Below are 20,691 nucleotides of genomic sequence, written 5' to 3'. Positions count from 1 at the left end.
TTTCCAGCACCAAGACCGGGGCCTTCAATGGGGTAGTCATAAATAAATAGACAGCCAATGAAAAAATAAATGGATGACTGCTCACAAAACCCCATAATGTAAGTGGTACTATCGCCCCCATGTTATAGATGAGAAGACTGAGGTTTAGAGAGATTGACAGCATTCTCGGGGTCATAAAACGAATGAGCCATCTGGGATCAGGAGTCAAGATGTCTTGCCTCTGGGGTCTAGCTCTTAGCCACTGTGCCAGTTCCTCTCTCTCTCTGCACTCGTAAATGCCTGCCGGGGTTTCTATGTGGGAACCCTATTTCCCTGAGACACTCCAAGAAAAAACATTTGATGGAAGATTCGTTTTGGGAGATACTACAAATTGCATTCCCTGCTTGGTAGCCTCTGAAAGGCTCTGAAAAGTCCTGCAGTAAAAAAACCTGGTTGAACTTGTACAATCAGTGTTTCCCAGAGCGTTGACTGTAGACGTCTTTTATTTATTCACTGGTGTGTGTAACATCTATTAACACATGGCAAAGCCTTCCTTGGAAAGAATAGCTTTTATCCTTGTGGAGGGAAGCAGCTTGTCTGGTATAGGATTCCAGAAGCTCTCTCTGGGTTGGCTGGCATGGGAAGTCTGGGATCAGGGGTTTCCTCGCCCAGCCGGAGGGCCCATGCCTAAAGTCAGCTTCCTACCAGACTGGCATCTGAGCCCACCGTGTTTGTTCACCCACTCTCGTGCTCACCCCAAACCCAGGAAGGCAGCGGGGAGGCTCCTGGCTCCCTTTCGCTGCACCCTGGCCCGAGCCTGCTTCTCTGCAGAGACCTGTGCCCAGCTTCTGCCCTCTGGTTCCTCTACCAAGGGACACTCGGTGCTCCTCCTGAGCCTTCTAGAGAGCTATTCCTCATGTGCGCCTCCAGACACACCAACCCCACCAGCATGGCTTTGCTTTCTTACTGTCCTATGTTTCCCTATTGGACTTTTAACCTTTTAGAGGACCAGGGACCCTGCCTTACCCATCTGTGCCCTCTGGGCCACCAACTCGGTGCTGAACAAATGGTAAACGCCAAGATAATTCTTGTTGGCTTGACTGCAAGGAAACTGGTGATCCCGTACGCTGCACGGTTCAGAGCAGGAAAGGATAAATGGTGATGTTGTAAATCCCTTCATTCATTGCCAGAGCCGCCCCCCCACCCCATCCCCCGGCCCAAGCAGACTAGAAGGATACCCCAGAGGCGCCGAAGACTGTGGAGTGAATCGTACGTAACTGACTGCATCTCCGCGCTCCTCGGAGAGTTCGAGCCATGTCAACGCCCCCGATGTGTTCATTTTTATTGGTTTTGATGGTGATTTGATGTCATCAGGGATTCAGGTCTCATGTTCGTCCCTGAGATCATCTGAATAGCACTGGTGACGGGGAAGGGAAAAGCAGAGAGAGGCACCCACAGGCAGCCTGGATTGGACTGCATAAATCTGGGAGGAGGGAGGGGGCCGGACAGCCTGGCTTTCCCAGCTGGCGCGGGAGGCTGAGCGGGAGCAGGCGAGAGGCCGTGGAGCGGCCAGCGTTGTGCCTTCACCCCAAGTGACCATGAGAGGTGCCATGCGGGTCTCAATCATGTTCCTTCTGGTGACTGTGTCGGACTGTGCCGTGATCACGGGGGTAAGGCACCCAAGTCCCTCTATGCCCTGGGTTTCGGGAGGGTGTCGGGGTCTGCACGGGAGGGGAGCCAGCAACCACGCAGGGGGCAAACCAAAAAAAAACTGGGGAGTCAGTGGTCAGCCAGCATTTCAGAGAGGCATTCCACATGATTTTCAGATTAGTTAGACCTTACCCCCCTCCTAGAAGGGATATCCTTTGGAGAGGCTGTGTGTAAATCCAATCTTACTTCCAATTGCATTAGACATCAAATATTTTGAAGTTTAGACCTTCGGGAACATGAAGATTTCTAATTGTGTAATAAGGAATTCTTTCATAAAGTTGGTTAGCACCCCGTAATTTATCTTTTGTGTAAATATTGGTTTTCATATACAATCTGGGCCACATGTCAAGTGTAATTTATACTGCATGTTGACTTAATTAAAGGCAGTGACCTTATTAGCTTTAATTGGGGATGTCTAACCTCTGCTTTTTCTACTTTTAAGGAAGATTGTCTTGAAATTCTTTCTTTCCTTTATTATTTATGTATTTTAACTGTGCTCGGTTCTGATCAGAGCGTTTGGCTGGGTGTGCAAGCATCAGGTAACAAGTGGAAATCTAGTCTCCCAGTGGAGGTTTCCCACATAGGGGCGCTGCCTGTCTTAGAATTCGAAACTCTTAGACTGGGGCTTTCCCCGGGGACCACCCTCAAATGTGTTACAGTGGTGGGACCATTCTTACTAAAATGGAGAATAATACCTGAGAGCTTTCCAGGTAAAAGCCGCTAGGAAAAAAAAGAGAGAGAGAGAGAGAATTTTTTCCCCAGCATCCTTCAACTTTTTACATAGAGAATGGAAATGTAGAAAAATGCCAAATGATTCTTGGAATCGCATTAGTTTTCGTGGTCACAGAAAGGAAAACTTCTTTCCTTTTCTTTTTAAAGGAAAAAGACTTGAGCTTCAAAGACAAACACATATTAAAGGCAAGTCAATGCTTTTGAGACCCAGAGCATGAATAACATTGTTAGGGCAAAATTATACCTAATGGATCAGCCTCTGAATCCTCCCGTTGTGTAGCGGGATGATCGGGGCGGCTAAGAACAAAGGAGAGAAGCCACCAAGGGGGATGGGAGCTGTGGGTTGACCTTGACGCCCAGGGACCTCACTGGGCCAGCTCCAACATCTGGCTGAGTGGTGGTGGGAAAATCTCCTACTAGTAAACCCTTCAAGAGGACCCTTTGAAAAGCACAGTGAGAGAGGAGTCTAGGGTCGGAGGACATGCGTGACAGACAGGACAAGGAGAGGGTGGGACCCAGTGCTCAGGGGGTCAGGATCTCCCTCCACTCTCCATGCCCTGCTGGTGCCCCGAGGCTGACTCCCAGGAAGAGGCTGGGAGGACGCCACCACGCACCCCTGCTCCCTGGACTGTGACCATCCCGGATTCAGGCTTCGATGGTCCCTCCTGCCAGAGCAGGACAATGATGCCCCCCCACCTCTGTGGAAGAAGAGTCAGGGAGGGTCTGCTCAGCCCTAATCCTGGGCTTGCAGGGGCTGGTGAGTGTGTGAGATGTGCCCTCGCTGGGCTGAGACCTGCACGGCCAGGTGAGTGTCACCTGTACTTCCTCTGGGTGGCAAGCAGAGCCCGCACCCCCACTTTCCGTCCCCGGGGCTGAGCAAGTTGGCGGCTTCCAGTTTCTGCCAGGTCCCACTCAGGTAGCCAGAAGGGGCTCTGCAGCCTTCCGCCGGAGAAGAGCGAACCCCAACCCAGCTGTGAATCTCAGCTCCGAAGAGCCACCAAGCTTCTGTGGGAGTGCCAAGTGCGTGTGTTTCTCCATTGTGGCCCCGCTTGAGGCTGGAGCAGTTCAGAGGTCTATCTCCCCCAGTTCAGGCTTTTGTTCAAAGCAGGCTTATGTGGGCTTCTTTACAAATGGCAACTTTCAGAAACCAGGCAAGGCCGCTCAGTTCCTGTTCTGGACCCCAACCCAGAGGGGTCCATCCCTATCTGGGGGTCAAGGAGGCCAGCAGAGAAGCACCGGGGGAGACCCCTGTTCTCTGGGGCGCTGGCATCTCGGGTGAGGCTGGGCTTCTGGGGAGGGCCAAGGGGAGGGCCAGCATGGGGAGGGGAGGCACCAGCCCCTGGGGTGGGGTCAAGATTGGAGAGTTTGGTCCAAGGACTGGCCCCCTTGGGGCTTGGGCCATCAGTACCCTTCCCACCTCTAGGAACTCAGATCAATTCCATTTCACCAGCATCCTTGGAGCATTGGCTGGCACTGCAAGAGCTGTGTCTCCTGACCTCTGGCTTGGTCCGAAGAGGAGCATTGGCTCCCTACTGGGTGGCCTCCGAGGCGCTCGGAGGGGTCCTCAGATGCAGTTCTGATGCCCCGCTGAGCCCTGAGCGTCCTGTCGTGAGAGGAGCAGGAGCACAGAGGTGCTGCCCGGGGGTGCGAGGCTTCCGTGCGGGTTTCAGACGTACCTTTCCCTTCTGGTTTCTCTTGGGTGGCACTAACGGGCACAAATGGCCGCTTTGTCTCCCCTTGCAGGCCTGTGAGCGGGATGTCCAGTGCGGGGCGGGCACCTGCTGTGCCATCAGCCTGTGGCTGCGTGGGCTTCGGATGTGCACCCCGCTGGGGCGGGAAGGAGAGGAGTGTCACCCGGGCAGCCACAAGGTACTGCACAGACCTGCTCAGGGCCCAGAGCCAACGAGGAGGCACTTGTACTCTTTTGGGCCCTATGCGCCCTGCTCCCGTCCCCTGACAGGCAGCTCCCAGCCCGGGGGGCATAGAAGGGCCGAGAACAGGAGCAACCGCAGGTGTGCCAGCCCCCTCCCCTGGGCTCCCTGTGGTTCAGGAGTCCTTCCTGCTCCCTAGGGGAGCAGACCTGCATGGAGGAGCCCCGGTTTCTTCTGGGCTCAGAGCATCCTCCTGTGGTCACCCTCCCGATCCGGACCGCTTGGGGGATGGGGAGGTGCCGCCCAGGGTGTGGGATGTGCTTCGGCCGCAGATTTATATTCCCCAAGGGGACACCAGTGGCAATAAAAGCTACTGCTGAGTGCTTACTATGGGCCACTTTTCAGACTAAGTGCTTTTGCAATTATATAGTTTAAACCTCTTTACAACCATATGTGGTAGGGGCTATTATTGACCCATTTTGCAGATGATAAAGTTGAGACACAGAGACTAAATAGCTTGCCAGTGGTCACACAGCTGGGAAGCGGCAGACCTGGGATTTGAACCCGAGCATTCTGACCCTGAGTATGATCATAACCATTCCTGTTCACCCTCCCTTGAGGAAACCTCCATAGTTTAGTCTCGGGGTGAGTCACAGGGCAGTGATGGTGTCTGTCCTGTCCACCGCTGCCTCCCTAGCACCCCGAGCGCTGAGCACATCATGGCTGAGCTTTAAGTGATATTCAGTCACTTACACGTGTGTGCGTGCATACACGCAGGTGTTGGGTTGGTGAGAGGACCTGGCTAGGCAGCGTGTCCTAAGCTGGACAGCGTGTTTAAGGCTGGAATGGACGGCACAGTGTTGTGGCTGATTACATTGTCCCGAGAGCCAGGTATGCCTGGGTTCAAATCCTGGCTCCTCCACAAATTAGCTGCATGAACTTGGCATGTCGTTCAGCCACTGTGCCTCAGGTTCCCCCTCTGTAATAACCGTGATTGTCGTGCTGGTTGGAGGGGTGAGACACCGGCCAGAGGCTCCTGCCAGGAGGCCCACCTCCCTTGTGGCGAAGGCATCCTCCTTCTTCTCCTCTTTCCCCAGGTCCCCTTCTTCCGGAGACGCCAGCACCACACCTGCCCCTGCCTGCCCAGCCTGCTGTGCTCCAGGTGTCTGGACGGCCGGTACCGCTGCTCCACGGACCTGAAGAACATCAACTTCTAAGAGCCTGTCTATTGGCAGGACGCACCCTGGGCCCCTGCATGAGCTCAGCCTGGGGTCGCCTCTTAGGGACTTTTATTTCTGCCACGTGGCCCAGCTCCCCCAACGCCCCGCCCCCACTCCCCAAACGGTCTTCCTTGGTCCCTCCGCCCTAGCCCACCTACGTGCGTGCAAGCAGACACACGACACCTGCGGTCCCGGCTTCGGGCTGTGGTCCGAGAGGTGGCCTGACTGGTTCTCTTCCTGGTTCTGTTCAGGCTGCCAGAGAGGTTGTAAGTAACAGGAAGGGGATTCTTTTCCCTTAGCCTCTGCCTCACTCATCCGGATGATGCTCAGAGATGACTTGTCCTCCTCCCTGGGCCCGTCTCACCCCCTTCCTGCACGTGTTCTTCTGCCCGAATCCCGCAGTCTCCAGCATAGCCCCCCAGCTGTATCGCTCCGAGGGGACAGGTCCTGGGCTGAGCCTCAGGCCCTTTTCATGAGGCCTGTGAGGGGCGACCGGGGAGTAGTTGCCTTCCTTGGGTTGACTCACTCCTCAGTGTTGGGCCATGGGCCCAAGGTCAACCTTTGGGGTGGGCTATAGTCAGTGACCTCATGGCAGGTGTGGGGAGCCCACCCACTAGGCCACAACTGCATTGCCTCCAAGGCCCTCCCCACGCACTTCACCAGGGAAGCCCCCAGTTCCCTTGTCCTCCCTCTAGAATGCAAGTGGGGGCAGTTTAATCTAATCAGCCATTGACGTTTAGGAGGAATTAGGGAGTAGCCCCAAACAGCTCCTTTCCAAGGATCGGGCCCCCGGGAGCATGTCCATGACCTTGAGGATGAGGGGCTTCTGCCCAGCTTGGGGGGGGGGGAGGCAGCAGGCAGGCACATTGATTTTGGACCTGGGGAGGCAACTACCCCCCAGGGACCAAGCTGCACAGGCCTCACACCCAGAGCAGGTTGCTTCTCTAGACAGCAAGGGCTTCCCGAAGCTCAGAGCCATCTGTCCGGGGGTTGTGTCACTGGCCTCCACTGGCCTCTACCACACCAGCCCCACCAAGCTCCTCCCATCGGGACCCTGCCCTCGGCTCACCCAGGACGGCGTGGTGACGCCGGAAGCTGTGCTCGCTGACCTGCACAGCTGCAGGATAAAAGCATGAACAAGGCGCGAGTGGCCGTGGTGTTCTGCTCTGCCGGCTCGGGGACTCGGGGCGGGGAGTGGGGGCAGGATGGGGCCCTTTCCGGGTGGGGGAGGGACGCCGTTGGTGTTCCTCCTCCCGTTTCGGGCACTTGTTTTGAGAAAACAGATTCAGGGTTTCTTTGAATGAAGGGTGACAGGCAGCGGGCTCTGGGCCCGGAGGGTGCTTCTCAGGGGTGTGGCTCACACGCTTTGGTGGGTTGGAGACAGGAAGGGAGCCCCGAGCTGGTGGCTGAGGGGGGACCCCATTGGTGAGATTTGGATGGGTTGCAAGTCCCATTTCTACACTTTAGTCCCTTTTGCTTAGTGTCCAGGACCTGATGCCCCCAGACCACCATGTGTGGGGTGAGGAATTCTATCAGGATGGCCCTGAGCCTGTGTCCGAACCCAGGGGCTGTGAGCATCCCCTAAGTGCCAGGCTACTGTCCCCATGGCCCCTCCTCACCCCAATTCCTAGCCTAGAAAAATGCAAAATCTAAGGTGAAAGGACATCGTATCCTGTGTTTCTCAGAAGCCTCCAAGCACATGGTGGTTAATGAGGCCCTGGGGGCTCCTGCCGTCCCCCATTTGTCCTGAATCTACCAGAGCCTTGCTCAAGGGTGCTCAGGACAGGCTTTACTGCACGACCCACTCAGGCTGGACCTGAGGCCCACTCAGGGCTCCTGCTCTTTGTTTTCGGCTCCTCTGACAGATGTCATTGCCTGCTGTGCCAACTCTCGCCCCTTCGTGCAGCGCATGAATCTCTGCCCCCTGCACTCTGGCTCAGGAGCTGGACGTAGAGCTACCGTCCATGTCCAGGCTTTCAATCTGCCCATCCTTGCCTTTGGGTCTCTAGGTAGCGCCAATCACTTCCACGTCATGCTGGTATGCGGGGCCCTCCCCAGTCAGGCAGAGCCGTCCTGGGTGAGACGATGGCCACGTGCCTCAGCACAGCAGAGACGGGTTGATGGTTGCAGGCACAGGGGTGTCCCTGATGGGGTGCTCATTGACTCGCCACCTGCAGCCCCCCATCTCCGTCCCCATCTAGGAGCTGGCCAGTCTGCAGACCCTTTTTAGTCTAACTGGAACAATTCTCATTTTTGATACCAAATTCTAAGGAAGGTATAATTGACCACTGCTCCAGTTTCTCGCTGCTTTTTTTCTGAAGCCCTAAGAGCAGAAAGGGGGAGGTTGAGTGGGGGGTGAGGGGTAAGGAACGTTATTTGTGAGAATTCCTTATATTCAGGAATATATTCTTCATAAATATAATTATAAAAAGAATCTACTTATAAGAATAATATATCCAAGATAAGAATATATTCCCAAAGAATTAAATTAATTCAGGCTTAGGTGAGATGGACAGCCCTTCAGGATTCTGGCCCCTTCAGTGACAGCCTTACTGCCCCTTAGGCCCCGCCCCTTCCTCCCCGACAGGTGGAGTCTGGTGCCATCTAGTGACCAATCTGGGGATGGCAGGGAAGAGTCAGATGCTCCCTTCTCAAAGCAGACCTGGGGGGGGGGGGCTTCATTCCCCAGATGTCCCCAAGCGATAGATTCAACCAGAGGCTTAGAGGGACAGTGCTTCCACCTGTGGAAAGAAATCTGTCACCCTAAGGAGCACAGGAGAAATACTTAATTGCCCCTTTGGGTCCCGTCCCACCTAGATACTTCTTTCCTAGAAGTCACTGTCATCTTCCAGTGAGACACCTTCCAGCTGCTCTAGGAGTGGGACCGTGGAGGTGGGCGGGGCCAGATGAGGATGACGGGATGCCCCTTCCACCCTACCTGTGCCCCCGAGTCTCCATCTTCCTGGCTAGTCATCTGGGTCACCCCCATGATCCAAGTCGGAAGCTCAAGGGCAGTCTAGATTTCTTCTCTCTTCTACTGTCCTTTCTCACGGCAGCCACGGCCAGGTCTAAGCCATCATCCTGCCGAGCATGGCCTATGGCAACTGCTTCCGACCTATTCTCTCTGCCTCCAGTTTTCCCCTTAAAATTCACCCTGGTGTGTCTACCAGCATTTACCTAGTTTGTATTCCCCGATGGCCCTTCTCAGCTCCAAAGGAGAAAGCCCAGCCCTTGGACAGGAGCCACAAGCCCCCGCCCACCCTTTCTCTGCCTCTTCCATGCTCCCCACCAGGCTTCTCAGCCTCAGGACTGCCTGCTGTCTGTGGAAGATGCCATGTTCCTCTACGGGGAATGCTCTGCTTCTCCTCTGTTTCTGGTGACCTCAACACCTCCTTCAAGAGCCGCTCAAATGCCCCCCACCCCACCCCATCTGCATCCATCCACACGGAAACACCTGGGATGCATCTCGAGCACCGAGCTGGCACCTGCTCTCCGGAGCATCCGCGTCTACGCCAGCCTTCACCTGCCAGAGAAGGAAGGGCAGGGTCCGCGTCCTGCCTGTGTCCCTGGGTTGAATAGCGGGGGCCAGGGCTGGAACAGCTGCACAGCCAGAGGACGGAGGCCCCCCCTGCGGGCAGACCCGCCCCTAGCCTATCCTCTGGGTTTCCTTGCTTCCCAGGACCTGGGCTCCCCTCCTGTGCCCGGTACACAGCGACTGCATCCTGCATCGCCAGCGGCCTGTGGTGGAGGTGGGGGATGGAGAGGGCGGCAGGAGGGGCTTCTGGGCCTGGCTCCCTGCCAAGTGCCTGCCCCGCCCTGTCAGCCACAGATCCCTTCATTCACTGAGCCAGAGGCTGCCCTCTGACTGGGCTGGCTTCAGGGTATGGGGGCCAGGGTTCTTCTCATCACAGACCAAGCCCAGTATCAGGTGTACCAAGCCCAAGTACCAGGTGTACTGAGTACTTGACAGAGGATGTTGGCGGGCTGCCTAACCACCCACGGCAGCCCTTCTCCAGACCCCACGCTACACAGGGCGGTGCCCTCCTGCTCTCTGCAGCTGTGGTCTGTCACTGATGGCAGAAGGGGGCTGGGGGAAGGACGCAGGGGTGTTCCGGGCTGGCCTGCCTGGCCCAGACCCCTCCCCCCAATGTTTGGGGAGGAGACACGGGACCTGGTGGGGTGCTGGCTTTCAGGACCTGGGTATGCGCCCTGGGTGGGGAGGGTGGTGGGGCACCTCGGCAGATCTGCAGGGAGGGCCCACAGAGGACTTGAGAAGTTTCCGGTCATCTGAAGTGGAACCCCAGTGAATTCATGTATTAATTAATTAGTATGACTAGTTTATGAGCTATGGGGTCCCTTTACTGCGTGGTAGACAGAGGACTACGAGCTGCTGGTGGAGGACAGAGACCACGGTTTTCTCCTGTGTCACCGTGATGCCTGGCTTAGAGCTGTGCTCAACAGACAGTTACTGAATGAATGAATGAGCAAATGAATGAATGAATGAATGAAACAGCAACAGCATTTCCTAGGGAAGGACAGGCTGGCCCTCAGGGGCCTCTGGGATGTGGGGTTCTACAGTTGCTGCCTGTCACAGACCTTCTCCTCTCAGAGTCCCCACACCCCAGTGCTCACCCTCGGCCCCCTTGCAGTTTCTCTCTCCCCACAGGGAGGCCCTCTGAGGTCCTGGAGTTTGGGAGAGCCATACGCAAAGCCCACGATGGCCCTGAGGGACGAGGATGGGCCCCGGGAGCAGATCAGGAGTGGGAAAGTACAGGATTGCCCTCTGTGAGTGAGAAAATCTTCAATTATTTACTTCTGTTGGATGGACTTTGTCATCGTGGAAACAAAGACAAAATAGGACTCTCCCCTCCAAGAAAATGGTAGTGGAAGTTAGGGCAGAGGCAGGGGACTGAGCTGCTGGCACGAGGGAGGGGAGATGTCACCAGTCAGGGGCTGGAACTGAGCTGAGCGAGGGGAGGGCCTGAGGGAAGCCCGTTGTGCCAGCTGAGGTTGGGGGTGGGGGGGGGGTTCCTCCTCATGGAGAAATAAGGGCCGGATACAGACTGAGCGGAGGGCAGAGGGCAGAGCCGAGTCTCTGCCTGGAGCTCTCCTAAGGGCCGAAAATGCTAGAGGATCCAGCGGAAGTGTGCCGCTAAGCCCTGCTCCGCCCGAATAGTGAGGGAGGACCTAGAGATCGTGTCCCGGCTAGGATTCCAACTGGCCAGAGCCAAGCAAGCACAGGAGTGCGTGTGGATCCGTGGCTCTCCTAGGCACTTCTCCCATCTCCCAGACTCTGGCCACCAGGCTCCAGGGGGCAGTGAGCAGAGGGAAGACCCCAGGAGGAAGCAGAAAGCCTCCCCCAGCCCAAGAGAAAGGTCAGCTCAGGGGAGGCTCAGGGCTGAGTTTGCACAGCAAACACACTGTTCTACTTCGACTGTGTATTTACTTAGGCTGGCTTTGGTTGGGGGTGGGGTGAGGCAGGGCCACAGCCTCAAGCCCCCCAAGGGCAACACTTGGCATTCTTACTCCTTTGCAGTTTTCACAGTGATAAACCCTGGGATTGAGGAATGGCTGCTTGAAAATTTGCCCTGTGTCCGATCTTACACCAGCCCGAGAATCAACCTGCCGAATTCTCCTGGAGTGTACCAAACCTCAGATCCCACCCGCTGAGGAGGGAAGAGCGAGGTGGCCTGGGGCCCGCTCTCCATAGGGGTTTCTTCAGCGACACGCTTTCCCATGGGGAATCAGAAAGAAAAGCAAAGGACTGTCTTTATACAAACAGCTTGCCTCCGTCAACCGGTCAACCGGGGAATGCATAAAAGATGCTGGGCCCAAACGGTGGAGTGTCATCGAGTCGTGAACTGGAACGAAGTACTGATACGTCCACAACGAGGCGGACCTTGAGAACACTGTGCTAAATGACGGAAGCCAGGGGCGCCTGGGCCGTGTGGTCTGGCTCAGGCTGTGATCTCAGGGTCGGGAGATCGAGCCCCCTGTCGGGCTCAGTGCCCTGCGCTTCCGACGCTCCCTGCCCCTCCCCCTCCCCCTGCTCTCTCACTGAAATACATAAATAAACCTTAAAAAAGAAAGAAAGAAGCCAGACACAAAAGACCACATTTTGTAGGATTCTCTTTATGCAAAATGCCCACAATAGGTGACTCTCCGGAGACAGACAGCAGATTGGCCATTGCCTGGAGCCAAGTGTAGGAAAATAGAGAGTGACTGTTGGTGGGTACAGGGTTTCTTTTTGGGGTGGCAAGAATGTTCTAAAATTAGACTGTGGCGTTGGTTGCAGAACTCTGTGGATAAGGAATATGGAATTATATCTGTGAAATGGATGAATTCACATGGGATGTGAGTTATGTCACAATGAAGCTGCTTAAAAATCAATATTAAAATCCATAAAGTGGAAAAAAAAAAAAAAAGGCTTTCCAACTTCAGTTGGCAGGGGGTGCGGTCAACGTACCCAGGCTGAAGAGAATGAGGCCAGGCCCCGGCTCAGCACTGCCCGAGGCTGCACAAAATGGCCCGTGTTTTGTGGACCCGGGCTTCAGTTGCTGAGGTTTGGGGCCTGGGGGCACCTGGGAGGTCCTCAGGGTCTCAGGCACGGTAGGACTGGAACATTCCAGGCTGGCAAACGATTTGGCATCCCTTAATGTTCATTTGACATTTATCTTGTGGGCCGGGGAGAAAGATGTCCCCAGTGAGTGCTTTTCTATACCAGACAGCCCCTCGAATGGTATACTCAACAGTTTACAGTTTGGATAGTAAGAGAAATCCCTCATCAGCAGGACAGAAGCGCTATACGGTGCATGGCCCAGTGTGGGCTGTCCGTTCCTCCTGCCTGCCTCTTAAAACGAGTGGCAGCTGGCCGCACCGGGAGCCCACGGAGCTCGGGCAGTGACACCAGAGCTCAGGGAGTGACACCGGCCTAGAGCTGCCCTTCGGCCCTCCGTGCACCTGCTGCAAAGATGTTCCCTGGAGGCAGGATGTCTCCTGCAAAGAATGCTTTCCCTTTACCACCCTTGGGCATTGCCCACCTTGGGGATGGGCCGAGAAGTTTCTATGTAGCCGCTGAGTTAACTGGCATCGGGTCTTCTCTTTCCTCCAGGGATTTGTGCCTCTTTAAGAACCATACCCTGGGGCGCCTGGGTGGCTCAGTCAGTTGCGCATCTGCCTTCGGCTCAGGTCATGATCCCAGGGTCCTGAGATCGAGCCCCATGTCCGGCTCCCTGCTCAGCAAGGAATCTGCTTCTCCCTCTCACTGTGTCCCTCTCCCCCTCTCATGCGCTCTCTCTCTCTCAAATAAAAAAATAAATAAAATCTTAAAAAAAAAAAAAAAAAAAGAGTCGTACCCTGCACAGCTGACCCTGGGTGGGGAATAGGGTTACAATATGACCCATTCCCTGTTGCCGCCCTGGTCGGGGCCATCTAGCCTCAGGAGCCCAAAGCCATAGAGGCACCGGGAGAACAACTTGGGGTCAGCATGAAAAATGGAACAACGAAGGTCATCCTGTAGCAAATGGGTGTATTCGGGACCAGCCAACTTCGGCGAAGCGAACTGAGCCGAGTCTGGAGAACACCGCAGGCGAGGGTCCTTTTATAGAGGAAAGGGGGGAAGCAGGGAGGGGTCATTTTAAACGAAATTCATTGGAGGAAAGTGCGAGTTCGAAGTGGCGGCAGCTTCTCCTTGGCCGCAGGCAGGGCCGCTTGCCGGGCTGAGGAAATCTTCCTTCTTCCTGCTGGACGATGCAAGCTTCCATGACGCCCCTGACACCTCTCCCTTCCTGGCTTCCTGACTCCATTTTGAATGAGCTTTCTTTTTCTTTCTTTTTTTTTTTTTTTTAAGATTTTATTTATTTATTTGACAGAGAGAGAGACAGCCAGTGAGAGAGGGAACACAAGCAGGGGGAGTGGGAGAGGAAGAAGCAGGCTCCCAGCGGAGGAGCCCGATGTGGGGCTCGATCCCATAACGCCGGGATCACGCCCTGAGCCGAAGGCAGACACTTAACCGCTGTGCCACCCAGGCGCCCCTGAATGAGCTTTCTTTTATCCATTTTCATGGTTTCCCCCTCAGCTCTCCTGAGGCCCCTTTCGACGGCCACTGAGGCCTTCCTCTCATAGTTTACAAAGGGCCTGGTGGAGCCTGCAGCAGGCTACAGGCCTGAGAGCGCAGTGCCTGGGCCTCAGGAAGACCACGTGGCCCAGGCCACGGGAGGGACACAGTTTATGGCCCTCTGTCCAGAAGATTCTTTCTTATCTTCGCCTCTGCCGATTGGAAGCCCCTGTGGCCCATGGGTCATGGGGACATTTGTTTCATTTAAATGTAAGTGAGCCTTGGAAGAAAAACCTGGGTGTTGTTCTCAGAAGGAATCTGAACCCCCTGAGCCCCCCCGCTACCGAGGACACGGGAACCCTTACTCAGGGGTCGGAGATTCCTGAGAAGGATGAAGTGGGTCTACACAGAGAGAATCACTCACGAGCAAGAAGCCGTGGGCACAGTTCTGACAGAGACAAGGGGCAGAGAAGCCTGTGAAATTCTGTCTCAAAACTAAGCCTCGAAGACTAAGTAAACAAATATGCTGAATGGCAGCTTGACATTTTCTCGTCATCTTGCGTTTTGCTCTGTTGGCATTCCTCGTGGAATTAGCAGCAAAGTTACCCTGTTTCTGCTTCCCGACAGGTGGCACAGTGCGGTGGTGGGTGGTGCAGACTGCGTGAGTCTGAACCCTGGTCAAGCCACTTCCTAGATGGGGACTTTGGGCAAGCTGCTCAACTTCTCTGCCTCAGTGTCTCCATCTGTAAAATGGCGCGAGCAATAGTACCCGGCTCTTAGGGTTGCCGTGCAAGGGCACGCAGAGTGCTTAGGACAGGCTGTGTGTGAGGAAGCACATTGGGCATGCTTTATGCTTTTTTGTTTGTTTATGAAAACGTCTTGGACAGCCCGCGCTGGGATCCCTCTGCCCAGCGCCTGAGCCTCCTGGAACCGGCTCCCCAAGCCCGTGTTACCTGGAGGCATGTCCTGGACATGCTTCAGCTCCCCTGGATTGGAATGTGGTAGAAGAAAGTAGTTTGTCCAGGTCAGGCTGTGTTAATATGATGAAGTTTAGAAGCACGGGTTGATGAAGGCAAAGCTCAAAGCAGCTCCGTCTGGGAACATAGATACGCAAATCTTATCTATGTGCCTCTTAATACCCTGCTTAAACATCAGTCGCTGTTTTAAAGGAATGTTTGCTCAATATGGGCCGTGATCTTAATACTACGCTATGCAATTTTTTTTTTTTCTAGAAAAAGCATAGAGTGGGCTCTGAATTCTATCCTGGCTCTTCTCAAATTGGGTTCAAATTAAACCAGCTAAAGTGTGTATATCCCCTGAGACAGGTGTCACTGGGGTTGGTGGCTGCCCCCGCCCCCGCCCCGCTCCTGGGTTTCTAGGAAATGTCATTTGCCCCATAAACCCGCAGTTCCCAGGCTTCAGTGCGCATAGCAGCACCAAAGGAAGATGTCAAAATGCTGAGTCCTGGAGACTCGGATTCAAGGGGCCTCTAACAAGCTCTTCTCCATGCTCCCCACACCTCCAGTCCCAGGGCGACACTGTCCTACCTGGTCACCCTAACCTTTGCAGGAAATCAATTAGGCCTATAATGAAAATCTGAATTGTCTTTGCTGCAAAGCCCTCAGGTGAGGAGAAGGGCTCCCTAGCCCGAGGCCCCAGCCAGGATGCAAACACATGTCCTGCAGGCGTCCTGCATGTGCTCCCCAGTCCCCAGCTTGGGGCCAGCTGCGAAAGGGAGCAACGGGGCTCTGACCGGCCAAATGGGATGCTCCATGTCTGGAGGGAGTGTTAGGGAGTCAGGCAGCAGGAAAATGGGTCCCAGACCTCAGCTAGGGGTCCCTCACTCCGGAGTCTGCTGGGGGCACATATCTCAGTAAGTAGCCCCGAGGGCAGGCAGCCACACCTGCTCCCAGGTGAGGGGAAGGGATCAAACTTACTTCCTCTGCCAGGTGTGGCCACCTGGTAGCGTTAGCCTCCAGGGGGGGACACTGAGAAGAGTGTCCAGTGAGATGGGGTGGGGGGGAGACCTGGGAGTGTTCTCAGGGGGCTAAGCACTAGGGAGGATGGGGTCCCAGCCTGGCCGCCAGGCCGCAGCTGGAGAGAGATGGGAGAGAAGGTTCTTGCTCCCTGCTGCCGTTCTGTGTGGACAGGATGGTCCCCAGGGCCCTCCCTGGCAAGGCACAGCTGTGAAACGACGAAGTGGTGTACTATCGGCGGTCTGCTCTCAGGATATCCATTTCCTTCCTTCCCTTAGGCTCCACGGGTCCCTGGGATCGTGGGAAAGCCTGCCAATGGCCACCATGGCCCCAGACAGCCTGTACCCTCCCAGGAGCCCTGGGCCAGCGGAGACCTGTGGGGACCACCTCATCGCAAAGCTTCCGGGCCAGGAGGGGCTTTGCTGGCTGGCCCCAGAGGTGCCCTGAGCCGTTGGGGAGCTGGACACAATCAGCAATGGGGCCCCCAGCAGCTCCTGCCCTCCTTCCCGGACACTGCCCTCCCCATCTCCCACCTGCCTTCTGATCTCCATGAGGTGCTCTGTCTCTCCCGGCCTCTCCATCGGGTCGTCTAATCCCTCCTAGTGGCACTGCAACCAAAGCTTCAGATTCTCCGCCCGGCTGTCTGAGGGGTCAGGCAGCTCCCTGAGTCCCTTCCCACCTCTGATGCATGGGAACAGTAATTCCCGCTGCCCCCCAGTGCTGTCGTGAGGAGGACCTTCCCTGCTGGCCATCATCCAGAGCCTCCGGATGCGAATTGCTGGAGAGAGGGCCCAGGAAGCTGGAGTTTTCGCAGCTCGAGAAACTCTGGAAAGGGAGTAAGCAAGGAGACCCCCGCGACCTACCCTTCTTGGTTTGAGCTGGATGACCTCAGGAACGCAGTTCTTCTAACCTCCATTTCCTTCTGGGTAAAGCAGCACCAGGACTAACTCTTTTTTTTAATGGGTTTATTAGTATAATTTTTAAATCGATTTTATTTATTCATTTGTCAGAGAGAGAGAAAGAGAGCACGCACGAGCAGGGGGAGTGGCAGGCAGAGGGAGAAGCAGGCTCCCCACCAACTAAGGAGCCCGATGCGGCACTTGATCCCAGGACCCTGAGATCATGACCCGAGCTGAAGGCAGATGCTTCACTGACTGAGCCCCCCAGGCGCCCCTCACTAGGACGTACTTTACAGGGTTGCTGTGGGGACGGGATGAGATGGTGGCAGCCCCGGCCTGGCACGTAGTGAACGCACAGGAATTCTGAACTCTGGTTACTGCGTGGGCTTGTGGATGGAAAATGCTCTGTTGGCGGGGATGAACTTCTCTTCTGTTTACATAAAGTGGGTGCTGCCCCCCTTCAACAGAAGACAGTGTCTGCACCGATCAATCCCCAAGGGGCAAGTACGGAAACTGGACCGAGAACTTAAGGTGGAAGGGAACAGCCGTGCCCATGCCCAACTCTGACAGATCATGAAATGGGCTGTCGGGGGGAGGGGGTTGGGGGGGGAGAGTGAGGCCTGCCCCCGCCAACCTCAAGGAAGCAGCCCAGAGCCCCCCCTTGTCCCTGCCCCTCCATCACCCTGCCCCCCACTCCACAATTGCCATCTTTAAAATACAATTTCAAACGCCACCCCAAAAAGACCCGCCCAGGCCCTCATTGCACGCTGCAGCCGTCTTCATTCTGGAAACCACGCCATGGAGCCCGTCTGTTCGGTTCAAGGTGAAGATTTTAACTCAGGCTATTTATAAATCCCGTGATGGAGCGGGTGTCAGGTTCAAAGCAGTCAGGCCAGATGTCACTGTGGAAGTTGAGAGGGAGACAAGCATTATTATAAATTAATGTTGCCAGTGATTAATATTTGATATTTTTAACACGCATTCATTTCAGAGGAGAAACATCCTCTTTTTTTTTTTTTAAAGATTTTATTTATTTATTTGACAGAGAGACAGCCAGTAAGAGAGGGAACACAAGCAGGGGGAGTGGGAGAGGAAGAAGCAGGCTTCTAGCCGAGGAGCCCGATGTGGGACTCGATCCCGGAACGCCGGGATCACGCCCTGAGCCGAAGGCAGATGCTTAACGACTGCGCTACCCAGGCGCCCCGAGAAACATCCTCTTTAATTAAGGTGGCTGGATGGTGTGCATCTGCCCAGCCGGAGGAGGGGTTGCAGAAAATCCTTGGGTGTAGCTTCAGGCAAAGATCTGATGGAAGAAAATTAGTGAACCCTGAAATTAAGTGAACCCTATAAAGATTTCCTTGTTGTCCTGCCTCTGCAGGCTGAGACTGTCAGGTTTGGGCATCCTGCCCTTCCTTCCCTCCGCCCATCCTCTCCTCTGTGCCCCCCGCTCCAGTTCCAGCCTGGGCCGCGCTGGAGAAACCCCTGGTGGGCTTCATCAGAGGCTTGTGTTTTGTCCCAGCTCTGCTGATAAACCACGCGACTTCCTACTGGAGCCCGACACTGAAGGGCTTGCCTGCACACCTGCCTTACTTTGTCTGCATAGTATCACAATAAAAGGTCACCTTTATTTGAAAGTCGGTACATTTCCCCCAAAGGCAACATCTTCTGCATCTCTTGGAAAACGGAACGTTCTGGCATCCCTCCACTGGGTTCCCACGGTGGCACGAATGAACTGGGGTTGGGGTAGCCAGTCGTTGGCTGGAGTGTACACATTCCCTGAGCCCTCCACTTGTGGGGGCCCCTGCCACACCCGCCTCTGGGGTTTGCATCAGACCTGCAAATAGTGTGTTGGGTCCGCACAGCGTTGGCATGCATCGCGTTGAAAGATTTTTTTGGAAGGGAATGAAATGAATTGAAAATTTCTATTTGTTGATATTTACTTTAAAAATTAGAATCGGAAACCCAATCATCAGTATCATGGAGGCTCCTATTATGTTATATGCCTAACCCATGGTGGAGTGAAAACAAAGACTATTTGGCAGAATCTCCTGCAGAGGATTTTTCTTACGCTGCCTCCCAGACTCTTCTGCGTTACCCCCCCGGCCCGTCGGCATCTGAGTTTCTCTCCTTGCCAATGTCGCCGAGCCTCAGGTCTCTCCTCTGTTAAACGAGGCCCTAGCAGGTGGCGTAGAAAGCTCACGGGTCCTGGATGAAAAGCTAAGCACCCCACATTCTTTTTTTTTTTTTAAGATTTTATTTATGTATTTGACAGAGAGGGACAGCCAGCAAGAGAGGGAACACAAGCAGAGGGAGTGGGAGAGGAAGAAGCAGGCTCCCAGCGGAGGAGCCTGACGTGGGGCTCGATCCCAGAGCACCGGGATCACGCCCTGAGCCTAAGGCAGACGCTTAACGACTGCACCACCCAGGCGCCCCCGGGCACCCCCACATTCTGACCTGGGAGCTGGGTAAGTGACTTAGCCTCTTTCTGCTTCATTTCCCTTATTTGTAGAATATGGGTACTGAATACTTTTGGTGCTGATTGGAGAAGAGCATAATAATAAGAGCTGGCGATTACTGAGTGCCCGAGGTCTACCCAGCACTTTACGTGGCCTCACTGGTCATCACAAAAACTCTCCGAAGTGGAAGATGTTTACGGATGAGGGTCATGAGGCTGGCAATCACCTAATGAAGGTCAAAGCCGGGGCGCCTGGCACACAGTGGGGCGCAGGGACTGAGGGCCATGTAGTAGATAGACATGGCTAAGTTCTGCAGTTCTGAAAACCCCCTGGCTCAAACCCCAGGTCCTTCCCTTTCTACAGTGATGCAGGTCCTTGGGGGAAGCGTGCCAGGAAGAGGCAAGTTTTCCAGATGTTCAAAGGATGTGACATGTGACGTCATCCATCTCTCAGCCGGTGAGTTGCAAAGAGATGTGTATTACACTTTCTCTTTGGTTCACAAGCGTGTATTTCTTTTGGTTTACAAGAAAACTTTAATTTTTTTATGGTCAAATATACGCAACGTAAGTTACCATTTAAGCCATTTTTGAGTGTACAAGTCTACGGCATGAAGTCTGTTCACACTGTTATGCACCCATCACTGCCATCCATCTCCAGAACTCTTTTCATCTTGGAAAACTGAAACTCTGCACCCGTTAAACAGGAAGTCTCCATTTCCCCTCCCCGCCAGCCCCTGGCAAGCATCCCTCCACTTTGTGACTCTTTGAATGTGACTACTCGAAGTACTTCAAATAAGGGGAGGCATACAGTATTTGTCCTTTTGAGACTGGCTTCTTTCACTTGGTATAATGTTCTTTTTTTAAAAAAAGATTTTTTTAAAAGATTTTATTTGTTTATTTATTTGACAGAGAGAGACAGCCAGCGAGAGAGGGAACACAAGCAGGGGGAGTGGGAGAGGAAGAAGCAGGCTCCCAGCTGAGGAGCCCGATGCAGGGCTCGGTCCCAGAACGCCAGGATCATGTCCTGAGCCGAAGGCAGATGCTTAACGACTGAGCCACCCAGGCGCCCCTACAAAAAGATTTATTTATTTATTTGAGGTAGAGAGAGAGAGCACGGCCCGGCGGAGGGACAGACGGAGAGGGAGAATCTCCAGCAGACTCCCTGCTGAGCGACCAGGCGTGGTGGGGGTGGAGGTGGTGCTCGTCCCATGACCCTGAGATCATGACCTGAGCCAAAACCAAGAGTTGGACGCTTAACCGACTGAGGCACCCAGGCGCCCCTCACTTGGCATAATTCTTAAGGTTCATCCATATTGTAGCATGTGTCGGAATGTCTTTCCTTTTTAAGGCTGAATAATATTCCATTGTATGTGTTCACCACCCTTTGTTTATGCGGTCATCCAACTGTGGATGGAGGCTTGGGTTGCGTCCAGGTTTCGGCTATTACAGCACGCCGCCATCAACCTGGGCGTATGAATATCTTTTTTGAGATCTTACCTTCAATGCTTCTGGGTATTTATCCAGAAGTAGAATTGCTGGATCCTATGGTAATTCTGTTTAACTTTTTGAGGAACTGCCACAGTGTTTTCCATCAGGGCTGCAAGGCTTTGCATTCTCCACTGCAATATACAACAGTTTCAATTTCTTCACATTGTTGCCGACATTTGTTAGTTTCTGGGGTTTTTTTTGTTTTTTTGTTTTTTTGCTTTTTTTGATAGCAGCCATCCTAATGAGTGAGAGCTGATATCTCGTGGTTTGACCTGCATTTCCCTAGTGAGGAGTGATGGTGAGCA

At 54.3% G+C, this 20,691-nt stretch overlaps 1 protein-coding gene across 1 annotated transcript; it reads left to right on the top strand.

Moving 5' to 3' along the window:
- The first annotated feature begins 1,577 nt into the window (after window positions 1-1,577).
- On the top strand, window positions 1,578-5,610 carry PROK1 (prokineticin 1). The gene is made up of 3 exons (XM_008704041.2): window positions 1,578-1,649; window positions 4,165-4,290; window positions 5,390-5,610. Exons 1-3 carry the CDS (start codon window positions 1,578-1,580, stop codon window positions 5,507-5,509), a joined length of 318 nt encoding a protein of 105 aa, XP_008702263.1. The 3' UTR covers window positions 5,510-5,610.
- Window positions 5,611-20,691: the final 15,081 nt, after the last annotated feature.

This window comes from Ursus maritimus, unplaced genomic scaffold (genome assembly GCF_017311325.1).
Source record: "Ursus maritimus isolate PB19 unplaced genomic scaffold, ASM1731132v1 scaffold_12, whole genome shotgun sequence".
In the NCBI taxonomy this organism is placed as follows: Eukaryota; Metazoa; Chordata; class Mammalia; order Carnivora; family Ursidae; genus Ursus; species Ursus maritimus.
Note: the sequence above shows the minus strand (reverse complement) of the source record. Positions and strands in the feature narration are given on the sequence as shown.